At 41.4% G+C, this 26135-nt stretch overlaps 1 protein-coding gene across 10 annotated transcripts in view; it reads right to left on the minus strand.

Moving 5' to 3' along the window:
- The window catches only part of LOC143143636 (uncharacterized), a 61940-nt gene that overhangs the window by 20523 nt on the left and 15282 nt on the right, over positions 1–26135 (minus strand). For 5 of the 10 annotated variants that reach the window (XM_076305126.1, XM_076305134.1, XM_076305143.1 and 2 more), the window contains exons 2-3: positions 3086–3557; positions 2357–2436 (exon numbers count right to left, since the gene is read on the minus strand). In XM_076305126.1, coding sequence (XP_076161241.1) covers positions 2357–2436; positions 3086–3406 — 401 coding nt within the window. In that variant the 5' untranslated portion in view covers positions 3407–3557. Of the gene's footprint in view, positions 1–2356; positions 2437–3085; positions 3558–3625; positions 6828–8462; positions 9257–26135 lie in introns of those variants that run through there. The other 5 variants (XM_076305160.1, XM_076305117.1, XM_076305180.1 and 2 more) reach the window with 5 other exon arrangements.

Genomic DNA, 26135 nt, shown 5'->3' on the forward strand with positions numbered 1-26135 from the left:
TTTTGAAATATTAGTATACTGAATATAAAGTGTAAAGGTATATCCAAGTACAATTATTTTTAGATATTAGTATACTGAATATAAAGTGCAAATGTATACCAAACTACAACTATTTTATAATATTGGTATATTAAATATATAATGGTGTAACTACAATACAATAGGTACACCCGTTACTTCTTCCACTCTATCCACATTGCCTTCCCCCACTCTTTACACACGAGATTCGGTTTATTTTTCTAGCTACACCGATAGTGCGTTCAACGAGTCGTATCACCGGATATAAAGAAAACCTTCACGTACCAAGGCACGAAAGAGAGGAAGTGGAACTATTGGCTGCCACATCGGTCATTTGTTAATCCCATAGTCGACTATTTATCATTTCGTAAAACGCGTCGAGTCATTGTAATTTGCGCCCGTGTTCGTTTCTTCATTTTCGTATGTTTAATTAATGTATGAATAATTATATTATACAGTAGTAAACACAGAAGCACAAGAAAATTTCCGCGACAATTGCAACCGTGTTACAAAATTCTCTCTGAACATCGCTACGTTTGTTTATAGTCGGTGACTCGACTCGTTGAACGGACCATAGACGTGTCTCGGATAATTTTTAAAAATTATAATTAATCCATACTTCACGGGATGAATCTACCCACCGAGGAGTAAAAAGTGTCACGTGGACGTACGTTCTATATAGCTAAGTTTTCGAATTATGAACGATCGAAGAAAACGTTTAAAGTGTCCCCTTTGTGGTACGACACTTTTATTTTTGGACCGTTTAAAAGATATCGTGTACGTGCCGGAAGACAACAATGTACTGTACTGAGAAATCGAACTCTGGAAGAAATTGAGAATCGTATCGAGTCGAACGTTTTCATCGGGTTTCCAGAAGTCATCTTTTCGGCTACCAACTGTACACGATCGGCGAGAAAGGATACAAAATAGATTCGAAACTATTCGTGGAACACTTGGTATTTTCGAGGGACAGCAGTAACATGTGTCGAGACACGGGATACTCTGAATATTTTCTTCGATCGTTCGTAACTCGAACACTAAATATACGAACACTGTTACGTTCGTAATACATACATACTCATTTCGATGTGTAGCTTCACTCTCCGAAGTGTGGACACATGTATGTACGATTCATTCTGCGGTGTGAAAAATGTAAATAGTTCAATGATGCACTTCCCAGTAATAGCAACGTTGTTCTTACGTTTACGAGCAATTGGAGCTAGGTTTCGCGTTTAACATGTTCCGTGCCGCGTGGGACGTAAAGTTCTCTCCGTACAAGCTATTAACAAAGTTCGCCATAATATAGTCTTCTGACTGTAAACAAATACGTAACGACAAAAATTAAATTTACCGCTCTGTTATCCGATACATCTTGAACCTTACTTATTAATTATATTTTTTTCACTATTATAAATATTGTGGAAGCAAAATTAATGATCACAATAATGTGAGGTATATTCGCTCCGCGAAGTTTGAACGGGAAGTAACCGAAAATCGGTTCGACACGGAACGTGTTAACGAAATATGTACTGAAGTGACCACTAGTAACCCATAGTGACCCCTAGTGACCACCAGTGACCATCAGTGACCCCCATTGACCACTAGTGACCCTCGTTGACCACCAGTGACCCCAAAGTGACCATCAGTGACCCCCAGTAACCATCAAGTGGTCACCAGTGACCACCAGTGACCCCCCGTGACCACTAGTGACCCTCAGTGCCCACCAGTGTCTATAAAGTGACCACTAGTGACTCCCAGTGACCATCAGTGACCCCCAAGTAACCACCAGTAACCCCCAGTGACCATCAGTGACCCCCCAGTGACCACTAGTGACCCTCAGTACCCACCAGTGTCCATAAAGTGACCACCAGTGACCCCCAATGACTCCCAGTGACCATCAGTGACCCCCCAGTGACCACTAGTGACCTTCAGTACCCACCAGTGTCCATAAAGTGACCATCAGTGACTCCCAGTGACCCCCAGTGACCCCCAGTGACCACCAGTGACCATCAGTGACCCTCAGTGACCACCGTGACGCTCAACGCGTTAAGTCACACCGACAGGCCGGCTCGCTGCGACCAGAAACGTCTCCGAACGTGGCCCAGAAACAGGTCTTGTTTCTATTTCTATTTCCCGAGCGACGACAATGTCCAAAAGTTGGATTCCGTCGCAACTGGGTCAACGACCGCTCGAATCGTCGCGAATTCGCGTTGATCGCTTTCTCCGTTCGAATTACATAGACGAAAGATATCGCGTATTTTATTATCCGACAGTTGTTTACTTTCGCGCAAAAAAAAAAAAAAAACCCCCGGTAAATTCTACTACGATCTCGTCTCACCAGAAGCTAAAGAAGAGGTCCGTGAAGGTTTCCGCGCACGTGAAGAGCGCGAACACGATCCAGTACATCATCCATTTGACCTGGAAACGAAAAGAAGGGAACGGCTTATCGTGGAGCCGTCACCAATATGGACGTTCTGGTAAGAGATCGGGACGCTCGGGTTCTCGGTGCACGAAACAACGATTCCTCTCTGTGCGCGTTCATCTTGGAGCAACTTCGTCTCAGTGCTCGTAAACATAAATATTATTCTTAGACTCGCACCCGTGGGGTGAGGCGGGATCGGAAAAGAAGAACAGCACCGCCTCGAGCGGGCACCGCTACGATGGAAACCGAAATACGCGATCGTGGATCGGGTCATACGGGTCGAATGGAAATCATGGTCGCAGTTACGGTTCAGGCGCGGTCGCGGTAGACGTAGTTCCTCCAAGATTGCGCACCACGGGCCTATTTTCCGCGCAAGAAAACCACGAGCGAGCCCGTACGGCTCCTCCGTCGCTAAACATTTGCGGAGCAAACGTTCCGCGGGAACAATGTTTGGCCGAGGTGTTATCGATGAGTCTGGCCCGAGCCCGCTCGCTTCCTCGAAGCGTGCTCGAGCCAATTCCATTAATTAGGATCGTCAAACATAATCGTTTCTAATGGAATCGGCCAAGAATACACCGCGACGTTTGTCCGTGAAATGATCGCGCCCGTTGGTGTTGTACCAGCGTTCTATCCATGGATACTCACGTATTCTTTCACGTTCTTCGTCCGCACCGCCTTGTACGAAGCGTAGGCTGGGTACAGATTGCCGAATACTAATCTGAAAATCGGATACAGCAGTAGGTAAGTGAGCGTTCGCGGGACGACGATCACCAGCAGCCCAGCGAGGACTCGCAGCCAACCCAGGGTTATTCTCTTTGGGATCATGTCCTCACAGAACTGAACGAAACCGAGAAAAGTTGCGACCAATATTCGGGGCATCCCCGTTTTACAGAGCACCCAGTGAAACAGATGATTCGTATCCTCCACGCAACCGTCCCGCCGATCTTCGATCCCATTGGCTTCCATTACTTCTCCCTACCTCTCTCTCTATATATCTCTCTTTCTTTCTTTCTTTCTTTCTTTTTCTCTCCCTCTCTCTCTCTCTCTCTCTTTAGCGCTCTATCGAACCCCTTCGTCGCGCTTTTCGATGCACGTTGGCCCGATCCGACGCATCCAACTGCAACAGCGAAGCAGTCGCTTAATCAGTCGCTCCATCGACCGTCGAGCACGTGAAAGAACGCTTACAGAGTCGACGAGGGTTACCACGCGAACGATTTAAGGGAAAACCTTAAACCGAGCCGAGCGCGACTCCATCGAGGAGCCGAGGAAGCGTTCTCGTCGTTGTTCGTGGGCCCTTTACGCGGTGTTTATTTCGGGCCTTCGCGGCGATCGTTCCGTGAGAATGATTTACAAGTCGATCGACGACGACGACGACGTGGTTTGACCGTTAGCCAGAGGAGATTAGGTACGATTGGAACTCGAGAACTCGAATTCTAACATGTTACGACTCTCGATGTTCTCGTTAAACGCGCGACGCACTTGTTACATCCTAACAGGAATGTACGTGTCGTCGTTACTGCGAGGTCGGTAACGTTCCACCCCGTTTGGAAAAGGATCGTCACACGGTGGTCGGTGGCGTCGTCCTTCGTTCGAAACTCCTCGGCGACGCGGTTTAGTTCCGTTCGCGGATGCTTCCAGTTAAAGACTAAATGCGTAGCCGCGTTCTGGCGGCAGCGGCGATCCACGGGCTCTATTTTCGCGCCTTAAGCCGCTGTCGTGCGTGCGGTGCAGCCCGAACATCGAGCCACGGACCGCACTGGAAGCGACTACGATCTCACCGAACGATTGGTCGGGAAATTTTCCTCGGGCGGTGTTTTTTCGTTTGGGTGTTGTTGGTTTTTTTTTTTTTGGAAATTTTGAACTTTTTCTATTTTGGTATTTTCAGTTTTCGAGCTGCAACGATCGAGGCGATGTCGAAGATCGAAATGTAACGGTTGTTTTTTTTTTCTTTCTGGAAATTTTGGTTTTGGACTTTTTCTATTTTGGTATTTTCAGTTTTCGAGCTGCAACGATCGAGGCGATGTCGAAGATCGAAATGTAACGGTTGTTTTTTTTTTCTTTTTGGAAATTTTGGTTTTGGACTTTTTCTATTTTGGTATTTTCAGTTTTCGAGCTGCAACGATCGAGGCAATGTCGAAGATCGAAATGTAACGGTTGTTTTTTTTTTCTTTCTGGAAATTTTGGTTTTGGACTTTTTCTATTTTGGTATTTGCAGTTTTCGAGCTGCAACGATCGAGGCGATGTCGAAGATCGAAATGTAACGGTTGTTTTTTCTTTTTGATAGAACAGTACCGAGCGGTTGTTTTTTTTTAAATGTTCTTCACTCTCGAGTTTTCGAGAAACTTTGAGCGAGATAATTTCGAAGTTCAAAACGCAACAGTTGTTTTTCTTAAATCTTTTTCACTCTCGAGTTTTCGAGAATCTTCGAGCGAGGCAACTTCAAAGATCGAAACGTGACGGTTGTTTGTTTTTGATAGGATAATCTTGTACGGTTGTTTTTCAAATTTTGTCCACTTCCGAGTTTCAAGTTTTCGAGATACAACGATCGAGGTAATTTCGAAGATCGAAACGCGACGGTTGTTTTTTTTTTTGATAGGATAATCTTGTACGGTTGTTTTTCAAATTTTTTCCACTTTCGAGTTTTCGAGAAACTTCGAGCGAGGTAATTTCGAAGTTCAAAACGCGACAGTTGTTTTTCTTAAATCTTTTTCACTCTCGAGTTTTCGAGAAACTTCGAGCGAGGTAATTTCGAAGATCGAAACACGACAGTTGTTTTGTTGAGAAAGCAGTCCTGTACGGTTGTTTTTAGTTTTATAGAACAATCTCGTATGGTCGTTTCTCAAACATTTTCCACTCTCGAGTTTCGAGTTTTCGAGACACAACGATCGAGGCAACGTCGAATATCGAAACGTCGCGGTTGTTTTTAAACGGTTTCCACTCGCCAATTTTAATCTTTTTGAGAAACAACGAAACGCGACGATTGGTTACTTTTCAAGAAGAAAATCCCGTCTGGTTGATCTTGAAACTGTTTTCACTTTCGAATGTCAATCTTTCGAGAAATACCGCCACCGATCGAGACAACATCGAAAATTAAAATACAACAGTTGCTATTCTCCATTTGGTTATTTAGTAACGTCTTTCGCTCTTAAATATCAAATTTTTCAAGAACATTGACAATCGAGTTAACACCCAAAATGAAAACCCAATGGTCGGTCACTTTTCAACAAAACAATTTACTTAATTCTCGAACGATTTTCACTTCCAAAATTCAAGTTCTCGAGAAACATCGATCGAAACAACATCGATCGAGACAACACGAAACATTAAAACACAACGGTTCGTTTTCCTCATTTAGTTACTTCTCTTTAACGCTTTCCACTCTCAAATCTCAAGTTCCGTCAAATCGACCAATTTCAAACCTCTCTTTCAAAAATTATTCAATTATCAACAATGCCTTTGCCTAGAATAATCGCGAACAATGATCAAAATAGACGAGTAACGGTGCCCGTAAATTAATTCGCCCTTTAAACATCGAAGACGCGTATATACGGCCCGATAGAGTAATACGAGTTCACCGTCGGTAGTTCCAGCGTGAAACTTCCACGTTGAAGTTCAAGTTTCCGAGAAACACCGAGCGAAACACGACGCAGAAGGTCCCTGCGCACCGATAGAACCCCCGTACACGTAGAAGGATTCGAGTTCTCGATTCCGTGCGAGACCGCAATTTCTGTTACCGGACGATCCTGATTTCGCTCGACGACTAACCAACGAACAGTTTCGCGGAGCGTGGCTCTTCTACCGGGAATCGCGCGAAACTACGGTCCATCGCGCCTAGCAGGTAATTCGATGATTGTCACCAATGTCGCTCCGCTGGATTGCGTAACAGGGCGTCCTTTGTGCGCAGTCCGTGGTTGTTGTTCGCGCGTTAACGAGCACGAGCGGAGCATCGATGTTTTCGTATCGTTGGGGAACGCCACGGGCCATCGGGCGCGTCGTTTCGCGACATCTTAGACGCAACCAAGGGCGAAACGGGAAACGATTCGTCGTCGTCGTCGAACAACACCGGTTTACGATCTTCACTTGGGAACGGGAACGTCGACGAACAACGTCACGTTGTTCGCTTATCGCGCTGGCCCGTTCGCGGTCGGTACTTAATTATTCTACATCGGAACGACCGAACCTAATTATTTCCTGTACGCCGCAACGCGTAAAGGTCGATTTATATTGTACGTTTGGATACGTTCCGTATACGACGAATACGGTTCATGAAAATGTGAACGGTGTACGTACACGAGTCACCGGACACTTGCTCGTTTTCAACGAAATGATAGTTTACGAATAGAAACAAAAAATGGTACGTTGTGGGTAGAGGTTACTGGAAATTTGTTTATTTTGATCAAAATGGTCGTTTACAAAAAAAAAATGGTACGTTGTGGGTACAGATTATTGGAGATTTGTTTATTTTGATCAAAATGGTCGTTTATAAAAAAAAAAGGTACGTTGTGGGTACAGATTATTGGAGATTTGCTTATTTTGATCAAAATGGTCGTTTATAAAAAAAAAGGTACATTGTGGGTACAGGTTATTGGAGATTTACTTATTTTTATCAAAATGGTCATTTACAAAAAAGAAATGGTACGTTGTAGTTACAGGTTACTGGAAATTTGTTTACTTTGATTAAAATGGTCGTTTACAAAAAAAAAAGGTACGTTGTGGGTACAGGTTATTGGAGATTTGCTTATTTTGATCAAAATGGTCATTTACAAAAAAAAAATGGTACTCTGTGGGTACAAGTCACCAAACACTTGCTTATTTTGAACAAAATGGCCAGACGTAAATATACGCCCTCTACATTTTTTTTTAACTGTAACACCTTTACTGTTTTACCAATTGTAAACGTATTTCCGGGTACCGTTTTTGTCAATAGTCAGTGGACAACCAATCGCAGCACCTGATGTGCGAATAGAGAGTGTACCACAGTCAAAAAAATAAAATAACCCCATTCCATCATCTCGTAATTAAATATCTGATTAATCTACTTTTTAGTTTTAGTTATTTTGTATCGTTTCACGAGTTTAACAATTGTGCCTAAAATATTGGGTTGTTTGGAAAGTCATTTCGTTTATCAAAATGGAGAGTATATAATTTAATAAAATGTTTATACACTCTAAAAAAATCGTGTTTCATTTTCACCAAAAAACAAAACGAAATGACTTTCTGAACAACCTAATAGTTAAGAAGTTTCTGACTCAACGGAAATAAGACACGGAATTGGACCAGTCGACCCGTCGCCATCTTTAATTCGACAGTGCGTGCGATCAGAATTAGTCCCGGAAAAGAATTGTCCGCGCAGAAGCGTTCAATCATTGTTATACTTGCGAAAGAAGGATATTCTGTTCGAGAAATTGCATCGAAACGATAATATAATAGGTTGACGTGCAAATGGCTTATAAGAAATTGCTTAATAAGTTTTGTTGTTCGATAAGAAATGGAACTATTAGGTTCCATCCAAACGATCGTTCATCGTTTTATTTTTCTAAAGATGGTACTACTGTTCGATGAACATATGTCAAGTTTCGTATAGATCCGTCGACTCGTTCGTATATTTACAGTTGTTCAAAGTTGAAGTGTCGTAGTATTTTGTTATACAATGAAAAACACGACAAAACTGATCGAACAACCTGGTACAATGCAACGAAGAAGTTAAGCGATTCTAATAATTTTTTGTACGAAAAAATAACTAGATATCCGAAGGAAAAGAAAAACAGAAAATGAGGGTCGGTAACTTATGGACGGTAGTGTACGTATATCTTTCTTCTTTTCATCGACTGCATTCGTCGGATACGGAACGCGCCTGAACGAATAGTATAAATCGACCTTAATTCGAACGCTCGTAAACGATGAATACGTCGCGAGAATAATTTCAGCCGGTATTTTTTCTCCTTGTCTCACACCGGATCGACGTAACCGTATCGAGAATAATACCGACCGGTATATTTTCCCATTTAACGAGAACACTCACACAGTTTCGTTCTTTTCGACTTTCCGGGATTTAAAGCACCCGGTATTAATTATCGCCGCGAACACTTTTCTTCGACACGCGCGATATTTCCAAAGATCCTTCCATGTACGTGATTCGATATTAATTTACACCACGGTACGTTACACCGAACCGTAACGTTTAATCGTCGCGTGGCTAACTGCCGGCAATTCGAGACGGAATTAGAACACGCATCGAGTCGAGCGTCCTCGCTCTAACCTGTACGCATGTTTGTAAATATTAAACCGTCGGACGTTCGCGTTGATTTCAAGAGGGTCGATCCACGAGCTCGCTCCTCCCCCCCATCCGAGAACCCGAGGACGATTCTTGGAACGACTGCTCTTGGAATCCAGACGAGGGGACGTTGTTCCCTAAAACCTTTCAACGCGAAATAATACGAACAAATTAAACGACTCTGTGCATCGATATGTCCGTCTCGGGTGTATATTCGTCCGCTACCGTTACGATTGCACGATTAGCACCTCGCTCGATAAATGTCCCCGTTTCTAAATTTGGACTCAATCGAAACGTAACGGAGATTATTCCACGACTCTCGGGTCTCTTGGAAATGTTCCTCCTTCCACGGAGTAGAAAGTTTTCCAACGACGAACGTAATATGTTTCGTTAACTTTTTCGCGCGGAACTCGAAATTACGACAAAGCACAAAGGCGCTAGACGCTACCGACTGATAGCAACTCGTCCAACTTCGAGTATAAAATATTCCGTCGGCTCGGTTTCTCCAGGGAACAGATGGGAGGGAGGACGACCTTGGCCCTTGTTTATCGAACGAGTAAGACCGTGGTGTGCCTAGACTTTGGAACGAAAAATAAGAACGCCCAATGTTTTCGGAAGATAGAACTCTATGTACACTAGGTTGTTCAATAAGTTTTGTCGTTCGATAAAACTTTTTTAATAGTATAGTACTAGGTTGCTCGATAAGCTTTGTCGTTCGATAAAACTTATTGAACAACCTACTATATATATATATATATGAAATTGGCCATTTCTCTTTCAAGTATTCTAACTTTGTCGGAAGTAATAGTAAATCTATTTATCCAAAAGTATTTTAAATTATTATTATTATTGGATTAAAATCCATATATATATATATATATATATATATATATATATATATATAGTGTGAATATAGTGAAATGTATTCGAAATAGGTTTACTATTGTTTCCAACAGAGTTAGAATACTTGAAAGAGAAATCGCCAATTCCACAAACGAAAGCTTGCATTCTTGTAGGAAGGAATCATAAAACATTTCTCATAACCGCCACAATAAATCATAAATATATTTGAAAGTTTACATCACCTTTCCGATAAAACTTTCCAGATATAAGTTTACACGAACATTGTTCATCTACTTAACCTCGGTAATACGTAATATTACTTTCGGTTCTAATCTTTTTGGACACTCTTTGTAATCAACAATTATTTTCGTAACAAATTCAACGGTACACTCGACTCTGTAATTCAACTATATACGAACATCAGGAAACAACAATGATCTTCGCGCTTAACTTCGTCACTTAAGAGGTTAGGATATTTTGAAATTGACAAAGAAATCTATTTCTTTCTCAATTAATAATTTTGAAGTTTTGCAAATAAAAAGAATCGAAAACCACACTCGTTCGCGTTCTCTCTCGTCCGTGTTCGCCAACTTCTGAGACAGAATTGTTCCCGATACCTATGGTGGTCGGTTTTGGCGGGAGAAAAAAAAAAGGGGTTAAAAAATGGCGTCGGTGTCCGAATTAGCGACGCTCGATAAAATCGCTGGAAATTCGTGCGATCGTTAACGCGAGGCTCGGGAACGAACGAAGCCACAAACGCGATTCGCGCCAATTGTTAGCGAGCCGCTGCTTTCATGTTTATTAATGCAGCCGCGTAACCGAACGAACGCACGCGTGCGCGCGTTCGCTCGCGCTTACGCGGAAACGCAGAGGCGACCTCGGTCTACGACGACGCGTTTATTCGTACGAGGTCAAGATCATTGTCGTTCGTTCGCGCGCTCTCTGGATTCTGTCACGTTTCGCGACGAATCCTCCGCGTGGTCGGCTCCTTCCGACGCGCGAACGTCGGATCTTGCTTTTTCGTCCGCGACAGGGGTTGTCAACCTGGTCGAAATTGGGGAAGAATGTTATCGTTTGGAAAATGCGGAGGTATCGAGATATTCGGATATTCGAGTACAGTGGAATTTCCGTTATACGAAGCAATCGGGAGACAAATGTTCGTACAATGGAACGTTTAGGTAAGAGAATGTTTTGTATAACAGGTGTTCGTGTAACGAAAGTTCTTACAGTGGTTCGAAATATTCGGATGTTCGAGTAGAATCTCGGTTATAGGAATTAATTGGGAGACAAAGTATTTCTATAATAGAACTTTTAGGTAATTGAATGTTCGTATACCGGAGGTTCTATTGTAGTTCGAGATATTCGGATATTCGAGTATTGTAGAATCTCGGATATTCGAATACAACAGAATCTCGGTTATAGAAACTAATTGGGAGGCAAAGTATTTCTATAATAGAACTTTTAGGTAATAGAATGTTCGTATACCGAAGGTTCTACTGTAATTCGGATATTCAAGTACTGTAGAATCTCGGATATTCGAGCACAGTAGAATTTCGGTTATACGAACTAATTGGGAGACAAAGAATTCTTATAATAGAACTTTTAGGTAATAGAATGTTCGTATAACATGTTTATATAACGAAGGTTCTGCTGTAGTTCGGAATGATCGAATGTTCGAATGTAGTAGAATCTCGGTTATACGAACTAATTGGCCAAAATATTCGTATAATAGAACTTTTACACAATAGAATATTCGCACAGCGAGGATTCTACTACAGTTCGAAACGTTCGGATATTCGAGTACTGTAGAATCTCGGTTATACGAACTAATTGTGAGACAATATATTCGTATAATAGAACTTTCGTGTAATAGAATATTCGCATAACGAGGGTCCTACTGTAGTTCGAAACGTTCGGATATTCAAATACTGTAGAATCTCGGTTATACGAACTAATTGTGAGACAATATATTCGTATAATAGAACTTTCGTGTAATAGAATATTCGCACAACGAGGGTTCTACTGTAGTTCGAAACGTTCAGATATTCGAATACTGTAGAATCTCGGTTATACGAACTAATTGTGAGACAAAGTATTCGTGTATTTCCGAGTCTTCGGTTCGGTTATACCGAACCGAGTTGGACTCGGTTCAGTATTTCCCAACTTTCCAACATCTGTGGCGAGAACATCGCGACTCGCGGTGTCTCACGGGGCTCGTTTCCAATTTCCCACCGGCAGATTCGCGCCAATTTTTAAACAAATACTTGAAAACCGCACTCGCTCGTACCGAGTGTCTCGAACCGTTTCCATCCGAGGTCCGTCGCGAGCGTAGAAAACGAATAATAACCCGCGTCGGGAAGACGCGAGCACCGCGATTCAACGGATGCGTGCAACGTCGTCGCTGAACTGTAAAAAGGTACGCTGCTCGGCCCGAAGGAGAATAGTTATTGTTTTATATTGTCGAAAGAAAATTTACTTCGCCATTGTATTCTCGTAACAGGTTTCGATGGCGAGCTTCGCGGCCATTGTGCGCCGGTTAAATTCAAAAAGAAGTAAACACGACACGACCGGGTGGACTTTTTATTCTGAAAATCCTCGGGGCGAGTTTCCAGGACGTTGTACCAACGGTCGATAAACTGCTTTTCCAGATCGCGAACCTCTCGAGTACACGGGAAACCGGCCACGTTCCGGATCGTCGTCGTTCGCGATCGGTGACGATCGTCCCCGCGAAATTCAACTTCGTCGCGATCGATTTTCCATCGGACCTGGAGGAGGAAAAAAAAAAAGAAAAAAAAAAGAAAAAAAAAATTGTTCGGGTAGAAATACGCGGTCGACGCACGCGGCGTGATGACTCCTCGTCGCGCTTCAGGGTCGACCCAGTTTTCTATTTTAATCGCGGCCCTTCTCGAGCTCGCGATTTCCCTCGAGTCTCTCTTTATTATCTCCTCGGCGTTGATCGAGGCACCGACGGATACGAAAAATCACGATCGCCCGTTCCAAGTCCCCGCGCATTGGCTCGCAATCCGAGCGTACGGTATCGTTATTAAGCGGACCATTAACTTCCCTCGGCCGAGCCGGAGCGATTCATTTGGAGCGCTAATGAGCGAGAGACCGACGAAAACGTCGCAACGAGGGCGTGTCCGGTTATTTCGAGACGGGGACAAGGAGCATCAACCCGATCCACCGCTATGTCTCGCAACAACTCGAATATAGAATAAGCCGCGTGTGTACCTACTGTACACGGCTAGCAAGAAGTCGTTCAAGGAGTGTGACCGCACGGAAACGTTGAAAACGAAGCGATTTTAAATAATGGTTTTTACTTTTTAACGCGAAACTTTTCGTTGCTCTCTGTACGAAATCTCTCCCGCTAGAAAACCTACTATAAAACTCTGCTATAAAATCTACTTTAAAACAACGCTATACAACCTATTCTAAAATCTCGCTATAAAACCTACTATAAAACCCCGCTATAAAACCTACTCTAGAACACTGCTATAACATTTACTCTAAAATACCACTATGAAACCTAGTCTAAAACACCGTTATAAAACCTGCTATAAAACGTACTATAAAATGTACTCTGAAACACCGCTATAAAACCTACTATAAAACACCGCTATAAAACCTACTCTAAAACAACGCTATACAACCTATTCTAAAATCCCGCTATAAAACCTACTATAAAACCCCGCTATAATACCTACTCTAAAACCCCGCTATAACACTTACTCTAAGACACCACTATGAAACCTACTCTAAAATACCGTTATAAAACCTGCTATAAAACACCACTATGAAACGTACTATAAAATGTACTCTGAAACACCGCTATAAAACTTACTCTAAAACCCCACTATAAAACCTACTCTAAAACCCCGCTATAAAACCTACTCTAAAACCCTGCTATAAAACACCACCATGAAACCTACTATAAAACACCGCTATAAAACCTACTCTAAAACCTACTATAAAACACCACTATGAAACCTACTCTAAAACACTGCTATAAAACCCACTATAAAACACCGCTATAAAACCCACTATAAAACACCGCTATAAAACCTACTATAAAACGTACTATAAAACGTGCTATAAAACATCGCTATAAAACCTACTCTAAAACCCCGCTATGAAACCTATCACACCAGAATAATCACGATTTACGAAAACAATAGTTTTTTAATTTCCTTACACAACTCTGTGCCTCCGCTTTCGTCGCAAACCGAAGCGTTGAAAACTTTCTCGTCCCCGTGACCTCACGCTCTATAACTACACAAATCAAACAAACCCGAATACGTAAAAATGGCCGCGATGTTTCGCACTTTTGCGTTTTGAGGCGATCCCGCGACTCGGGAAACAAAGAATCGTTCGCGAGTTTCTTTTTCTCGCTTTTCCACCGGGCTTTGTCATCGCCTTCAAGGACGATGAGCTGGCAACTCGGTGGAACGACACGGCGCAACGATTTCAACGCGATTTCGAAGTCGCGGGCTCGTAATTTCGACGGTTCGCGAATTTTTGGAAAGGTTCCAGGGGCGCTAGTCGGAGATGACGAACCAAGGGTCGTCGCGAAGCCGACGACACTTTTGGCCGCGAAAAGAACGAGATTTAATCGGAGGAATATCTGGGCCGAAAGCTACTTGTCTTGTACACCAACATTTATTTTCGATGACAGAACCTCATCCAAAATTATCTTTCCTGACCAATCGAAAATCCTTCACCAAATCCATGACCTCAACTATATTACTCATCCGAACTTTGAACCCGTTACCTCATCCTTGACTATCACCCAAGCCTGGGAATAACTCCTACTCTAGTATTTTTAATTTACTCTAGTAACTTTCCCTACAGTATATATATTTCTCTACGATAACTGTGTATATTGGGTGGTCCACACAATTGTTTCGAGTCATAATTATGTTATTAATGCATTCACGAAAAAATGTCCAAGGAAAATAACCAAACCTGTAGGATTTTAGATTTTTTTTTCAAATTCAACAATGCATGTGCAATTAAGAATTGCATCCTTTCTTTGAATGGAAATGCATATTTTTTGTAGCATCCATTCCCTTGTTCATTCTACGCGAATAATTATTAAGGTATTATGGTAAAAAAATTATTAATTTTTGAGATATTTTCAAGAAATAGTTTTTAACATAGTTATGGAGCGTTTGAGCATCTTCTTAAATAAAGATACTTTTTGAAAACATCTCAAAAGGAAGACTACATCGTTGGTGCACATGGTGTGGCTTTTCTAGACACTTGTATCTTTAAATCTTCTATCAGTCCCTTTCAAGCAATAGTCAACACACAGACAGAAAAATGTACAATACAACGATATTTGTACAACCGTTAACTCGATTCATACGCGAGTACCTGACTAACTCTGCAATCAATGAATACAGTTTGTAATTAAAGAAACTTTCACATTTATTGCATAGATACAGGAATAAGAACACATGGAACACATAGAAATGTTACACACGGTGACCCGAGATAAGTTCGTCGGTTGGGAGCGGTACCTAAATAACTGATTTTCGCTGAAACACTTTTTACTCGGAGTTTCATTCTTCTGCTCAAAAAAAAAAAAAAATTAAAAAAAAAAAACAATTTTTGCCTTAGCGACGATGATTTACGCGCGTAAACGCTCGTTTGATTACGAAGATCGATGATAGACGCGACGAAGAATCATGCGGGTAATCCATAACGACGACGGGACGGGATCGAAACCGGACGATCGAGAATTCCGTCGCGAGAATGGACGACCGACATCGTGCGACACCAATGGAGATAACGTTCACGCAAAGTGACCATCTCGTTACGCGAACTTCCTAAAGAACGTCCACGAAGCTTCAGTCTCGATTCGGCAGTACCGTAGCACGATCTTTCGTTTGTAAGCCACGCGCGAGTCTCTACGAACCGTCTTTCACGTGGATGGAAAAAATACGTACTCGCGACGTTGCATACAATTTTACAATAGTGATAAAAATAATAAGAGTAATAATAAAGGATTGTTATTAACATCCACCGCGTGGATGGAAAAATCTCAGGCAGATACTCGTGACGTTGTACACAATTTTACAATAATAATAATAATAATAATAGTAATGATAATAATAATAAAGGATTATTATTAACATCCTCCACGTGGATGGAAAAATCTCAGGCCGATACTCGTGACGTTGTACACAATTTTACAATAATAATAATAATAATAATAATAGTAATGATAATAATAATAAAGGATTATTATTAACATCCTCCACGTGGATGGAAAAATCTCAGGCCGATACTCGTGACGTTGTATACAATTTTACAATAATAATAATAATAATAATAAAGGATTATTATTAACATCCTCCACGTGGATGAAAAAATCTCAGGCAGATACTCGTGACGTTGTACACAATTTTACAATAATAATAATAATAATAGTAATGATAATAATAGTATTGATAATAATAATAAAGGATTATTATTAACATCCTCCACGTGGATGGAAAAATCTCAGGCCGATACTCGTGACGTTGTATACAATTTTACAATAATGATAATGATAATGATAATAATAATAATAATAGTAATAATAATAAATGATTATTAATAGTGTCTTCTACGTGGATGGAGGAATCTCACACCGATACTCGCGACGTTGTATTCAATTTTACAACAACAACAATAATAATAATAATAAATGATTATTATTAACATTCTCCCCATGGATGGAAAAATCTCACGATAATGATAACAGTAATAATAATAAATGATTACACCGGTGTCTGTGCTGTTGTATACAATTTTTTGTAATAATAATAATAACAACAACAACAATAATAGTACATGATTATTAATAGCATCTTTCACGTGGATAGAAAAATTTCACCCCGGTATACGCGACGTTCTGTACAATTTTATAATAATAATGACAATGATAATAATAAACGATTATTAATGATATCTTCCACGTGGATGGAAAAATTTCACACCGGTGTCTGCGTTGTTGTATGCAATTTTATTTACATCGACGTCGCGAGTATCCTACACCCGACCCTTCGAGCGTCGCTAAACGAATTTCGCACCCTTTCGTGGCAGTACAGTGTTTTCTCGATAAATGTGAAAGCCTTGGGACCAAATTCACATTTATAAAGGACCAGCTTAATTTACCAGGTGAAACTCTACACCTCTGTCGTCATTCTATCGGCAGTGATAGCTATAGAAAAGAACAGGAACCGAAATTTAAATTTCACACGATCTCTCGGAACATTGATACAATCACAACATTTTTTAAAATTCTGTTTTTTTTTTCACGAAACCTTTACCAACACATTTGTAACATCTTCCTGATTAAAATGAGACCAAACACGGCACAATTTGAACGATGTTTACTCATTTAGCAAATGATATCGACTAAATATTTTTCACTTATTAAACAAGTCTCTCTTCTATTCGTACTCATCGTAATCGTACAACGCGATTGAATGTGGCTCGGAATCGTTAAAACCTGGTTTCTTTTGCATTTATCGTTTAAAATAATAAGTAAACACGATCTAAATTATACCGTGTTTGATCTCAATTTAATCGAGAGATCCGACAAATACGAGGATAACGTTTTCATTAAGAAAATCCAATAATAAGAAAAAAAAAAAGGTCATCTTTGCATCAATATTGTTTCACCAACAGAAGCATTTATCTTATCGATTAGTGTTACATTCTAATCAACCGACGGGTATCGCAAGGTATCACATTAATCGCTCGACTGATTCCAAGGAAGACCCCACCCTAGTAGCGGGATAAACTTGTCACACTTATCGTGTACCACGGTTTCACATTTATCGCGAACAACGTTGTATCGAGTTTTCCAACAAGAGCTACAGAACTTTAAATCGTTACAGTCGCCGTGTTTGTCATCGAATTGTCAGAGTTGTGTGACATTTGTATTCGATAGTGTTTTGCAAATAATCGAGAATCGATAGACAGTTCACCGTGTGGAATTTACTTAAATTTATTATCGAAATTCCTGTTCGTTCGAACAAAGTTTTCAGACCACCGGTTTGGTTTCCGATCATCTCGTTTCAACATGTGTTGACTGCGTCAGCACACTGGGAAAATGTTGTCGACAATCCAAATTTATCGATTCTACGACGCTCTCAAGAATTAGGCATTCCTTGGACTTCACAGTGTCGCATTCACTCCCCTAAACGCAATTCTGGTGGACATTTAAACGATATCGCACTTCGTGTACAATGCTGTCGAACGTATATCGAAATAAAACACCGAGTATCGGATCATTTTTCATGGTTTTTAATTCATTTAAAAACGTGTAACAACTACGTGTAATTTCGAAAGTTCTGACGCTCTTATTGGATAACTTTTCATTGGGTTGTTCGGAGAGTTCGTTCCACATTTTGCAATAGTTTTTGCACTTGCGTCACGATGTTCGTTCGGGAAACAATTTATTCATTTATTGAACGAATAAAAAAAGCCCATTAATGTACAGTAGGAGAGATATTACTTCAGTTTTGATAGATAACGGAGCATGCGTAGGAGGAAAAAGAAATATACTAGAATTAGGTACATTAAAAAATAAAATAGACTATTAACATATTTGTAATTTAATTAAGGTTGTGGATTTAGTAAGGAAAATTTACTCGAAAAAATTCAAGCATGCTTATTGGAAATTACTGGACCATTCGAATAACATTTTTTGTTAAACAATTTTCCAGTGATAAAAAATTCAACATCTCAAAAATCACCTGAATCTATTCTTTGCGAGGATGCTTCTTTTTGGAGCGAAGATGCAATTAACCGAAAGATGGGCCAAGGTCGTGAAACAAAACGATGCACACTCGATTCGATAAAGTTACACGTTAATCGTTTCTCTTTTTATTTGATTGCCTTACGATTTATTTCAAAGAAAACGTGCCCAGTCACACGATTTAATTTCTCCGTGAATCTACGCGTGTAATTGTTACAAATAAACCTGCTCTTTCGTGAAACACGATCGGTACAATTACAGTGAACAAATGGATTGCAAAATTACCTCGTAATTTGCTCCAAGGACAACGTTTACACGAATTATGTAATTAATTATCTCGTGTTTGTATTATTATTAAATTAGCAGAAACGATTCCCAAATATGTTAACCGAACTTGAAATATTGCCGCGAACGTAGCTCGTGGAAGTTGAATTTGGTAAATAAAACTCGTGTTTCCACTCAAGGGGCCGAATAAATTGTATTTCGAGTTCGTGAAAAAAAATTCGAAACGAATTCTCCGAACGATCTAACAAATTCGAATTCTCGTTGCAAAAATTAAAATGAAAAACGTATTTCCCCGATTTGCTTCTGTGGATCATATTTATGAGAAAATTAAACAGTGTCTGCTTACTTGTTAACAATTTTTTCATCTGTTAATAAGATTTGTATAAATATTAATAAATCGATGGTCGTTGAAGCAACGACATAAACCGTTCGATCTGTTTCCACCGAGTGACCGAATATTTCTAAACGGTGGTATACATGTATAGTGTGCCAGTGTAAATGGATTTAATAAAAGAAAAAAACCGATTGTTACGTGAATGGAAACCTAACGAAAGTCCCGAAGAACGAGGAACAATCCGTTCGTACGCCAATGGGTCTTTAAAAAAAAAAATGTAATTTTCCATCGAGTGCTCGAATACTAATAAATTGTAGTATACACATATCGTGGACCAGTTGAATTTACAAAATAAAAGAAAAAAGCGATTGTTACGCCAATGTGTCTTAAAGAAAAAATGTAATTTTTCACCGAGTGCTCGAGTATTTATAAATTGTAGTGTACGTATATCGTAGACCAGTTTAAATGAATTTAGAAAATGAAAGAAAAAAGCGATTGATTGTTACGCCAATGTGTCTTAAAGAAAAAATGTAATTTTTCACCGAGTGCTCGAATACTAATAAATTGTAGTATACATATATCGTAGACCAGTTTAAATGAATTTAGAAAATGAAAGAAAAAAGCGATTGTTACGCCAATGAGTCTTAAAGAAAAAATGTAATTTTTCACCGAGTGCTCGAGTATTTATACATTGTAGTATATATGTATCGCGCGCCAGTTTAAACGAATTTACGAAATAAATTAAAAAAAAAAGAAATGATTGTTACGCCAATGGAAACTTAGCGAAAGGTCCAAAGAACCACGAAATAAATGAAAAAAAAAAAAGATTGTTACGCCAATGCAAACTTAACGAAAGTCCCTAAGAAGGAGAAACAATCCTTACTTGGGCAATCATCAATGTATCCTCGAGAATCTTTAAAAAAAAATTTAATTTTCCATCAAGTGTTCAACTTCTTATAAATGGTAGTACAGTACAAGTACGGTGCGCCAGTTTGAACGGATTTACGAAACAAAGAAAAGAAAAGAAAGAAAAGAAAAAACGAGATTGTTACGCCAATGGAAACGGCGTCCGTTTGGCGATTAAAATTTCTAAAATTACGCTTCCACGTTGCTCTTTCATCGCGAGGGACGCACGCGGACAATAACGACGGAAATCGTGCTCGTTAACTAACAGGGTTCGATGAAACGTATACGTCGCCCGCGCGGCGATATCGTGTCGCTATTTTCGCTCGTAGGTCGGTCCAAGAGGAATTAATCATCGTCGCGAACGTCCTCATGTTTTCGCGGTGATCTTCAACGGTGACGGCAGAAAGACCACGGAGACGGTGTTGACGATCGTCACGCGCTTGAAAATCGGCAAATGGAAGTTCCGCGAGTAATAGTTGCTCGCCACGGGTACCAGGACCGGCGTCCCGCCCTTGGGGGGCAGGGGACAGGTCATGCTGGCTCTGGAGACTATCTCGATCGTGTTTCGAGAACTGGATCCCGAAAATCGGGCAACGGGCGACGATCTCACGTAACAACGTTAACGCGTCAAAAGTCCAGGATCACCGTGACGCGTGAAACATTGGCCTCGATCTCTCGAACCGTTCACCGATGCCCGATCGACTAATAACTCGCAGAGATCGCTAGATTAGAAAGTCCACGAACGTTCCCCCGAAGTCGCTGCAAAATCCTCCGAGATAATCGACCGACTCGTTCCCGCTGCTCGACGAGTTCTTCTCGTGTGTTGGGGGTTCTTCGACGCGTTTCGGGGTCCTTCGGAGCTTTTCGGGGTCCTTCGGAGCTTTTCGGGGACTATTAGAGCTTTTCGGGGCCCTTCGACGAGTTTCAACGTCCTTCGTAGCAATTTCGAGCTCTTCGAAGCTTTTCGGGGTCTTTCGAAGCTTTTCGGGGTCTTTCGAAGCTTTTCGAGGTCCTATGAAGCTTTTTAGGGTCTTCTAAAGCTTTTCTAGTGCCTTTCGAAGCTTTTTTAGGTCCCTTGAAGTATTTCGAGGTCCTTTGAAGCTTTTCTAGGGCCTTTCGAAGCTTTTCTAACTCCCTTGAAGTGTTTCGAGGTCCTTTGGAGCTTTTCAGGGTCCTTTCGAAGCTTTTCTGGGTCCCTTGAAGTGTTTCGAGGTCTTCCAACGAGTTTCAATGCCTTTCAAAGCTTTTCCGGTGTCCTTTGACGAGTTGTAACGCCCTTCAAAACTTTTCTGGTGTCCTTTGACAAGTTTTAACGTCCTTCAATACGTTTCGGGGTCCTTTGAAGCTTTTCAGGGTCCTTCGGAGCTTTTCTGGGCCCCTCGAAGTGTTTCAGGGTCCTTTGAAGCTTTTCTAAGCTCCTTCGACGAGTTGTAACGCCCTTCAAAACTTTTCTGGTGTCCTTTGATGAATTTTAACGTCCTTCAATACGTTTTAGGGTCCTTTGAAGCTTTTTTGGGCCCCTCGAAGTATTTCGGGGTCCTTTGAAGCTTTTCTAAGCTCCTTCGACGAGTTTCAACGACCTTCGAATCGCTTTTCGCGGTCCTTCGGACAGTTTCGTCCCCCCCTAAGAAAAACACGATTCTTCGGAGCTTCCACCAATCAATCAGAGTTTCCACAGTTCGAAGCTTTCGAGCCCCCTGAATTTCCCAAGCCGAACTCCGTATCCACCAATCGCTTCGAGGACAGGTTTCGCTTTCTCTCGACCCGGTCGTGGGCTTTTTTCACCACCGGTGGACTCGCGTTGTTCCTTCGATCGCGTTCGACCAGCTTCTTTATTGTCACGCCGACCGACGTCCGTTCCGGTGCAACGACCAGCTAACCGATTCAACTAACGTTTTCTAACCACCGGACTCGTAGAAGCGGTTCCTTTATCGCCGCCTTTCCCTCTCCGCTCGTTTCCCTTACCGATGATACTTCCTCCGCGACAAACAAATCGATCGTCGATTTTCCGGATACTTCGAACGATCTCGCCCGAATCTTCACCGCAGAGACGATTCGTTCAGTTTCCGCGTGTTTCACGTCCTCTGTTACCAACTGCTCCGGAAATGTCGCAAATCCGTTTACTCTACAGATTCGAGTTCACTGCTCTTTCGTTGAAAGCGGACTCGAGCGTCACCGATGTGTCCAACGAGCACTCTGAACCGAGAGCTTCAACGAGAAGTCCGGAAAAGAAACAAGGTTATCGATCACAGGGTCTCCGGATGTCTTCCTGTTAGGTGCACTCGGGTCTCCGCGAAGATCTGTCGCGAAAATACAGTAGTCGAATCTCGAGCTGTTCCGGAACTTTTCAAAAACTTTCAGCAAAGTTCCGGGCACGCGTACTCGCTTGAAAACCGATTGAAAATTTCCCTAGATCCTGTTCGTCGAACGACGAAACCTCCCCACACGTGCAAATTAAACTCTCGCGACTCGAAGATTCCGCGTCGAGTTTTATTATTCCGGGGACTCCGGCTCGGGTGTCCTTCGGTTGGATTCTATTAATGTTTTCCACCACCGATGGACGATGTCTCGTCGCGACGATATCCACGTCGTGGACGTTTCTCAGAGTCCGGTGTAAACGATAATGGATCACTCCACTGGATGATGACGATCGCGAGAGGAAATTCGGGCAAGCACAAAGATTGAAAGGAGTCGAGCTTTCTGGTGGATGTTCGGTTTCACGATGGTTGTGAAGATATCCACGTTGAAGACGTTGTTCAGAGGTAAGTGTAGATAACAACGGATCCCTCGTGAGTGATTGATGACGATTACCACAGGAAATGACGATTCGCGCAAGCACGGGAACCGAAAGCCTCGTAGAGTTGAGCTTTCTGGTGGATGTTCGATTTCACGATGGTTGTGACGATATCCACGTTGAGGACGTTGTTCAGACTCCAGTGTAGATAACTACGGATCCCTCGTGAGTTACTGATGACGATTACCACAGGAAATGACGATTCGCGCAAGCACGGGAACCGAAAGTCTTCTGGAGTTGAGCTTTCTGGCGGATGTTCGGTTTCACGATGGTTGTGACGATATCCACGTCGAGGACGTTGTTCGGAGTTCGATGTAGATAATTACGGAACACTTGTGAGAGATTGATGACAATTCGCGCAAGCACCTGGACTGAAAGCTTTATGGACTCGAGCTTTCTAGCGGATGTTCGGTTCCACGATGATTGTGACGATATCCACGTCGAGGTCGTTGTTCGGAGTCCAATGTAGATAATTACGGAACACTTGTGAGAGATTGATGACGATTTGCGCAAGCACGGAGACCGAAAGCTTTATGGACTCGAGCTTTCTAGCGGATGTTCAGTTCCACGATGGTTGTGACGATATCCACGTCGAGGACGTTGTTCAGAGTCCAATGTAGATTACTATGGATCACTTGTGAGAGATTGATGATGATTCGCGCAAGCACGGAGACCGAAAGCTTTATGGACTCGAGCTTTCTAACGGATGTACGGTTTCACGATGGTCCTGGACGTCGTTCCAACGCGGACAACGGATCACTTAGCGAGATGTTTATCACAATTACGAATGGAAACGTCGTCTAGCGCGATTGTCGCAAGCACGAACTCCGAAAGCCTCGTGGACTCGAGCTTTTTAACGGATGTACGGTTTCACGATGGTCGTGGACGTCGTTCCAACCCATACAACGGATCACTAGCGAGATGTTGACGACGATCACGAATGGAAACGTCGTCTAGCGCGATTATCGCAAGCACGAGGTCCGAAAGACTCGTGGACTCGAGCTTTTTAACGGATGTACGGTTTCACAATGGTCATGAACGTCGTTCCAACCCAGACAACGGATCACTAGCGCGATTGTCGCAAGCACGAGGTCCGAAAGCCTCGTGGACTCGAGCTTTTTAACGGATGTACGGTTTCACGATGGTCATGAACGTCGTTCCAACTCAGCCAACGGATCACTAGCGCGATTGTCGCAAGCACGAGGTCCGAAAGCCTCGTGGACTCGAGCTTTTTAACGGATGTACGGTTTCACGATGGTCGTGGACGTCGTTCCAACTCAGCCAACGGATCACTAGCGAGATGTTTATCACGATCACGAGTGAGAACGTCGTCTAGCGCGATTGTCGCAAGCACGGGGACCGAAAGCCTCGTGGACTCGAGCTTTCTGGCGGATGTATGGTTCCACGATCGTCGCGACGCCCGAACTGGAAGCTGGCCACTTCTGCGCTTGGGTTTATATTTAAACAGCGGAGAGTGGCCGACGACTACGACGGCTACGTCGACGCATCGTCTTTCTCGTGCGAGTGAGACCACGGGGAGGGAGGACGCCGAAGGGAGGGCCGACGGGGGCGAAAAATACCAGAGAGGAGAGAAAAAGATTTCGCGCCGCGCGAAACGAAAACATTCCAAGAGAAATACACGCCCGCGCGGGCTGATTTATTTAAGCGATATTTAAAGAAGAAACATATTTCACGAACCTTACGCCTGTTTCGGTATGCGCGGCGTCACCGTGGCGAGAACAAAAGGTTCTCGTGGTTTTTTCAACCGGCCGGGACGAAGATTGCACGGTGAACATTGTTGCTAAAATAAACGGCGCTCGTTGCTCGTTGCTCTTTCCGTGATCTCGCTCTCCGGAGCTTATTCAGGAACCGTGTGCTTTCCGCGCGAACGAAATTTTCAAATTCGATTCTCGCCGAACGAGAGCTTCTCGAGGTCCCGTAGCACGAAACCGTGGTGGGATCCAATGTCTCTGGGAACCATCGAGCACTCGAGTATCGACGAACTCGCGATTTCTCGACCGAGCGATCGAAATGAGCGGGAATTATTAACGCCCCGAGTACCGACTGCTTCGAGTACATCGAGAATCTCGAGGAAACCCACAGACGTGGAAAAAGAGGTATTTGTAAAATTGAAAAATACGTATGGAATAAAAAAAAATCATAATTTTAACGGTTTTACAAATTTCTGTCTATTTGTTATCGAGTGTGGTGTCACGTAATGTTTTAGTCTTCTTTTTATTGTTTTTGTAAGATTTAAAAGGGCTACTGATCTGTAAGTATAGAAATAATAATAATAATAATGATGATGATGATGATGGTAATGATAATCATAATTTGCTATTAATATTTGAAACTACAAATAATATAGTCGATTGTTTGCCCGTATTAGATTTATTTAAACTAAAATTCTATTTATTTTTTATTTACTATCTAAATTACCGCGTAATATTTCTTTTGCATTGATGGAAATCCTCCTAGACGATTAAAATTGTATAAACTAAGAATCTAATGAACTAAGCAACCGTGTCAATTTCTTTAATATCGGTAATCTTAATTATTTTCATAAGAGTTATGATCTGGAATTTTTTTTTAAAATTATAATTAACGATTGAAAGCATGCCAAATACAGTGAAAGAACGATAATGAATATACAAACAGGGTAAGCAAATATTAAAGTTTACCTCCTTCAGAAAAGTAATTATTATGAACACTTTGATATTACCACTTATTTGAAGCTTGTTCAAGAATGCAATTAATAATGCACTTAATTCGTAGCAGTATCTTACAAATATTTCAAACTGTCTATAATGAATAAAAATATATACGTGTCAATTTTTTCCCCTCATCTATAATTGGGTACTTTTGGTATTTTTTTCACAATTTTCTTATATTTCTGGTTTGTGATACCACGTGGAAATAATTTTCTCGATCACTTGACGTTTACTACATACGAATCCAAATGGCGGTGTGACATATTTTTTTCATCGTAAAAGATTTGAAATAGTTGTAAGACGATGTTATGTATTCTCAGTAGGCTTTTAAAAAACAAAAGTATTCTTTTAAGAGTATTTTCGATTCTATTCTTTAATTTCAAATACGTCATAGTTCGTAATAAGTGCAAAGTGTTCGTAATAATTCGATCACTTTTTGTATATAATGGAAAAAATCAAATTTTCAAAGATTTATATTGCAAAATTAAAATTTTTTCTGCTCGGTAAATCTATCAATCACATATAGAATAGAAAAAACTTTTCGTAGACACATATTGCATACAACGGCAAAAATCATATTTACAAAGACCCATATTGCAAAATTTTTAATTTTTTCTAAAAGCAGTTGAAACTCGTCCTTACAACTGGTCAATAAATCTACCAATCACATATAGAATAGAAGAAACAATCTTTGCATAGACACATATTGCATAGAATGGAAAAAATCACATTTACAAAGACCCATATAGCAAAATTTAAAATTTTTTCTAAAAGCAGTTGAAACTCGTCCTTACAA

The sequence above is a fragment of the Ptiloglossa arizonensis genome, chromosome 1 (genome assembly GCF_051014685.1).
Source record: "Ptiloglossa arizonensis isolate GNS036 chromosome 1, iyPtiAriz1_principal, whole genome shotgun sequence".
Classification (NCBI taxonomy): domain Eukaryota; kingdom Metazoa; phylum Arthropoda; class Insecta; order Hymenoptera; family Colletidae; genus Ptiloglossa; species Ptiloglossa arizonensis.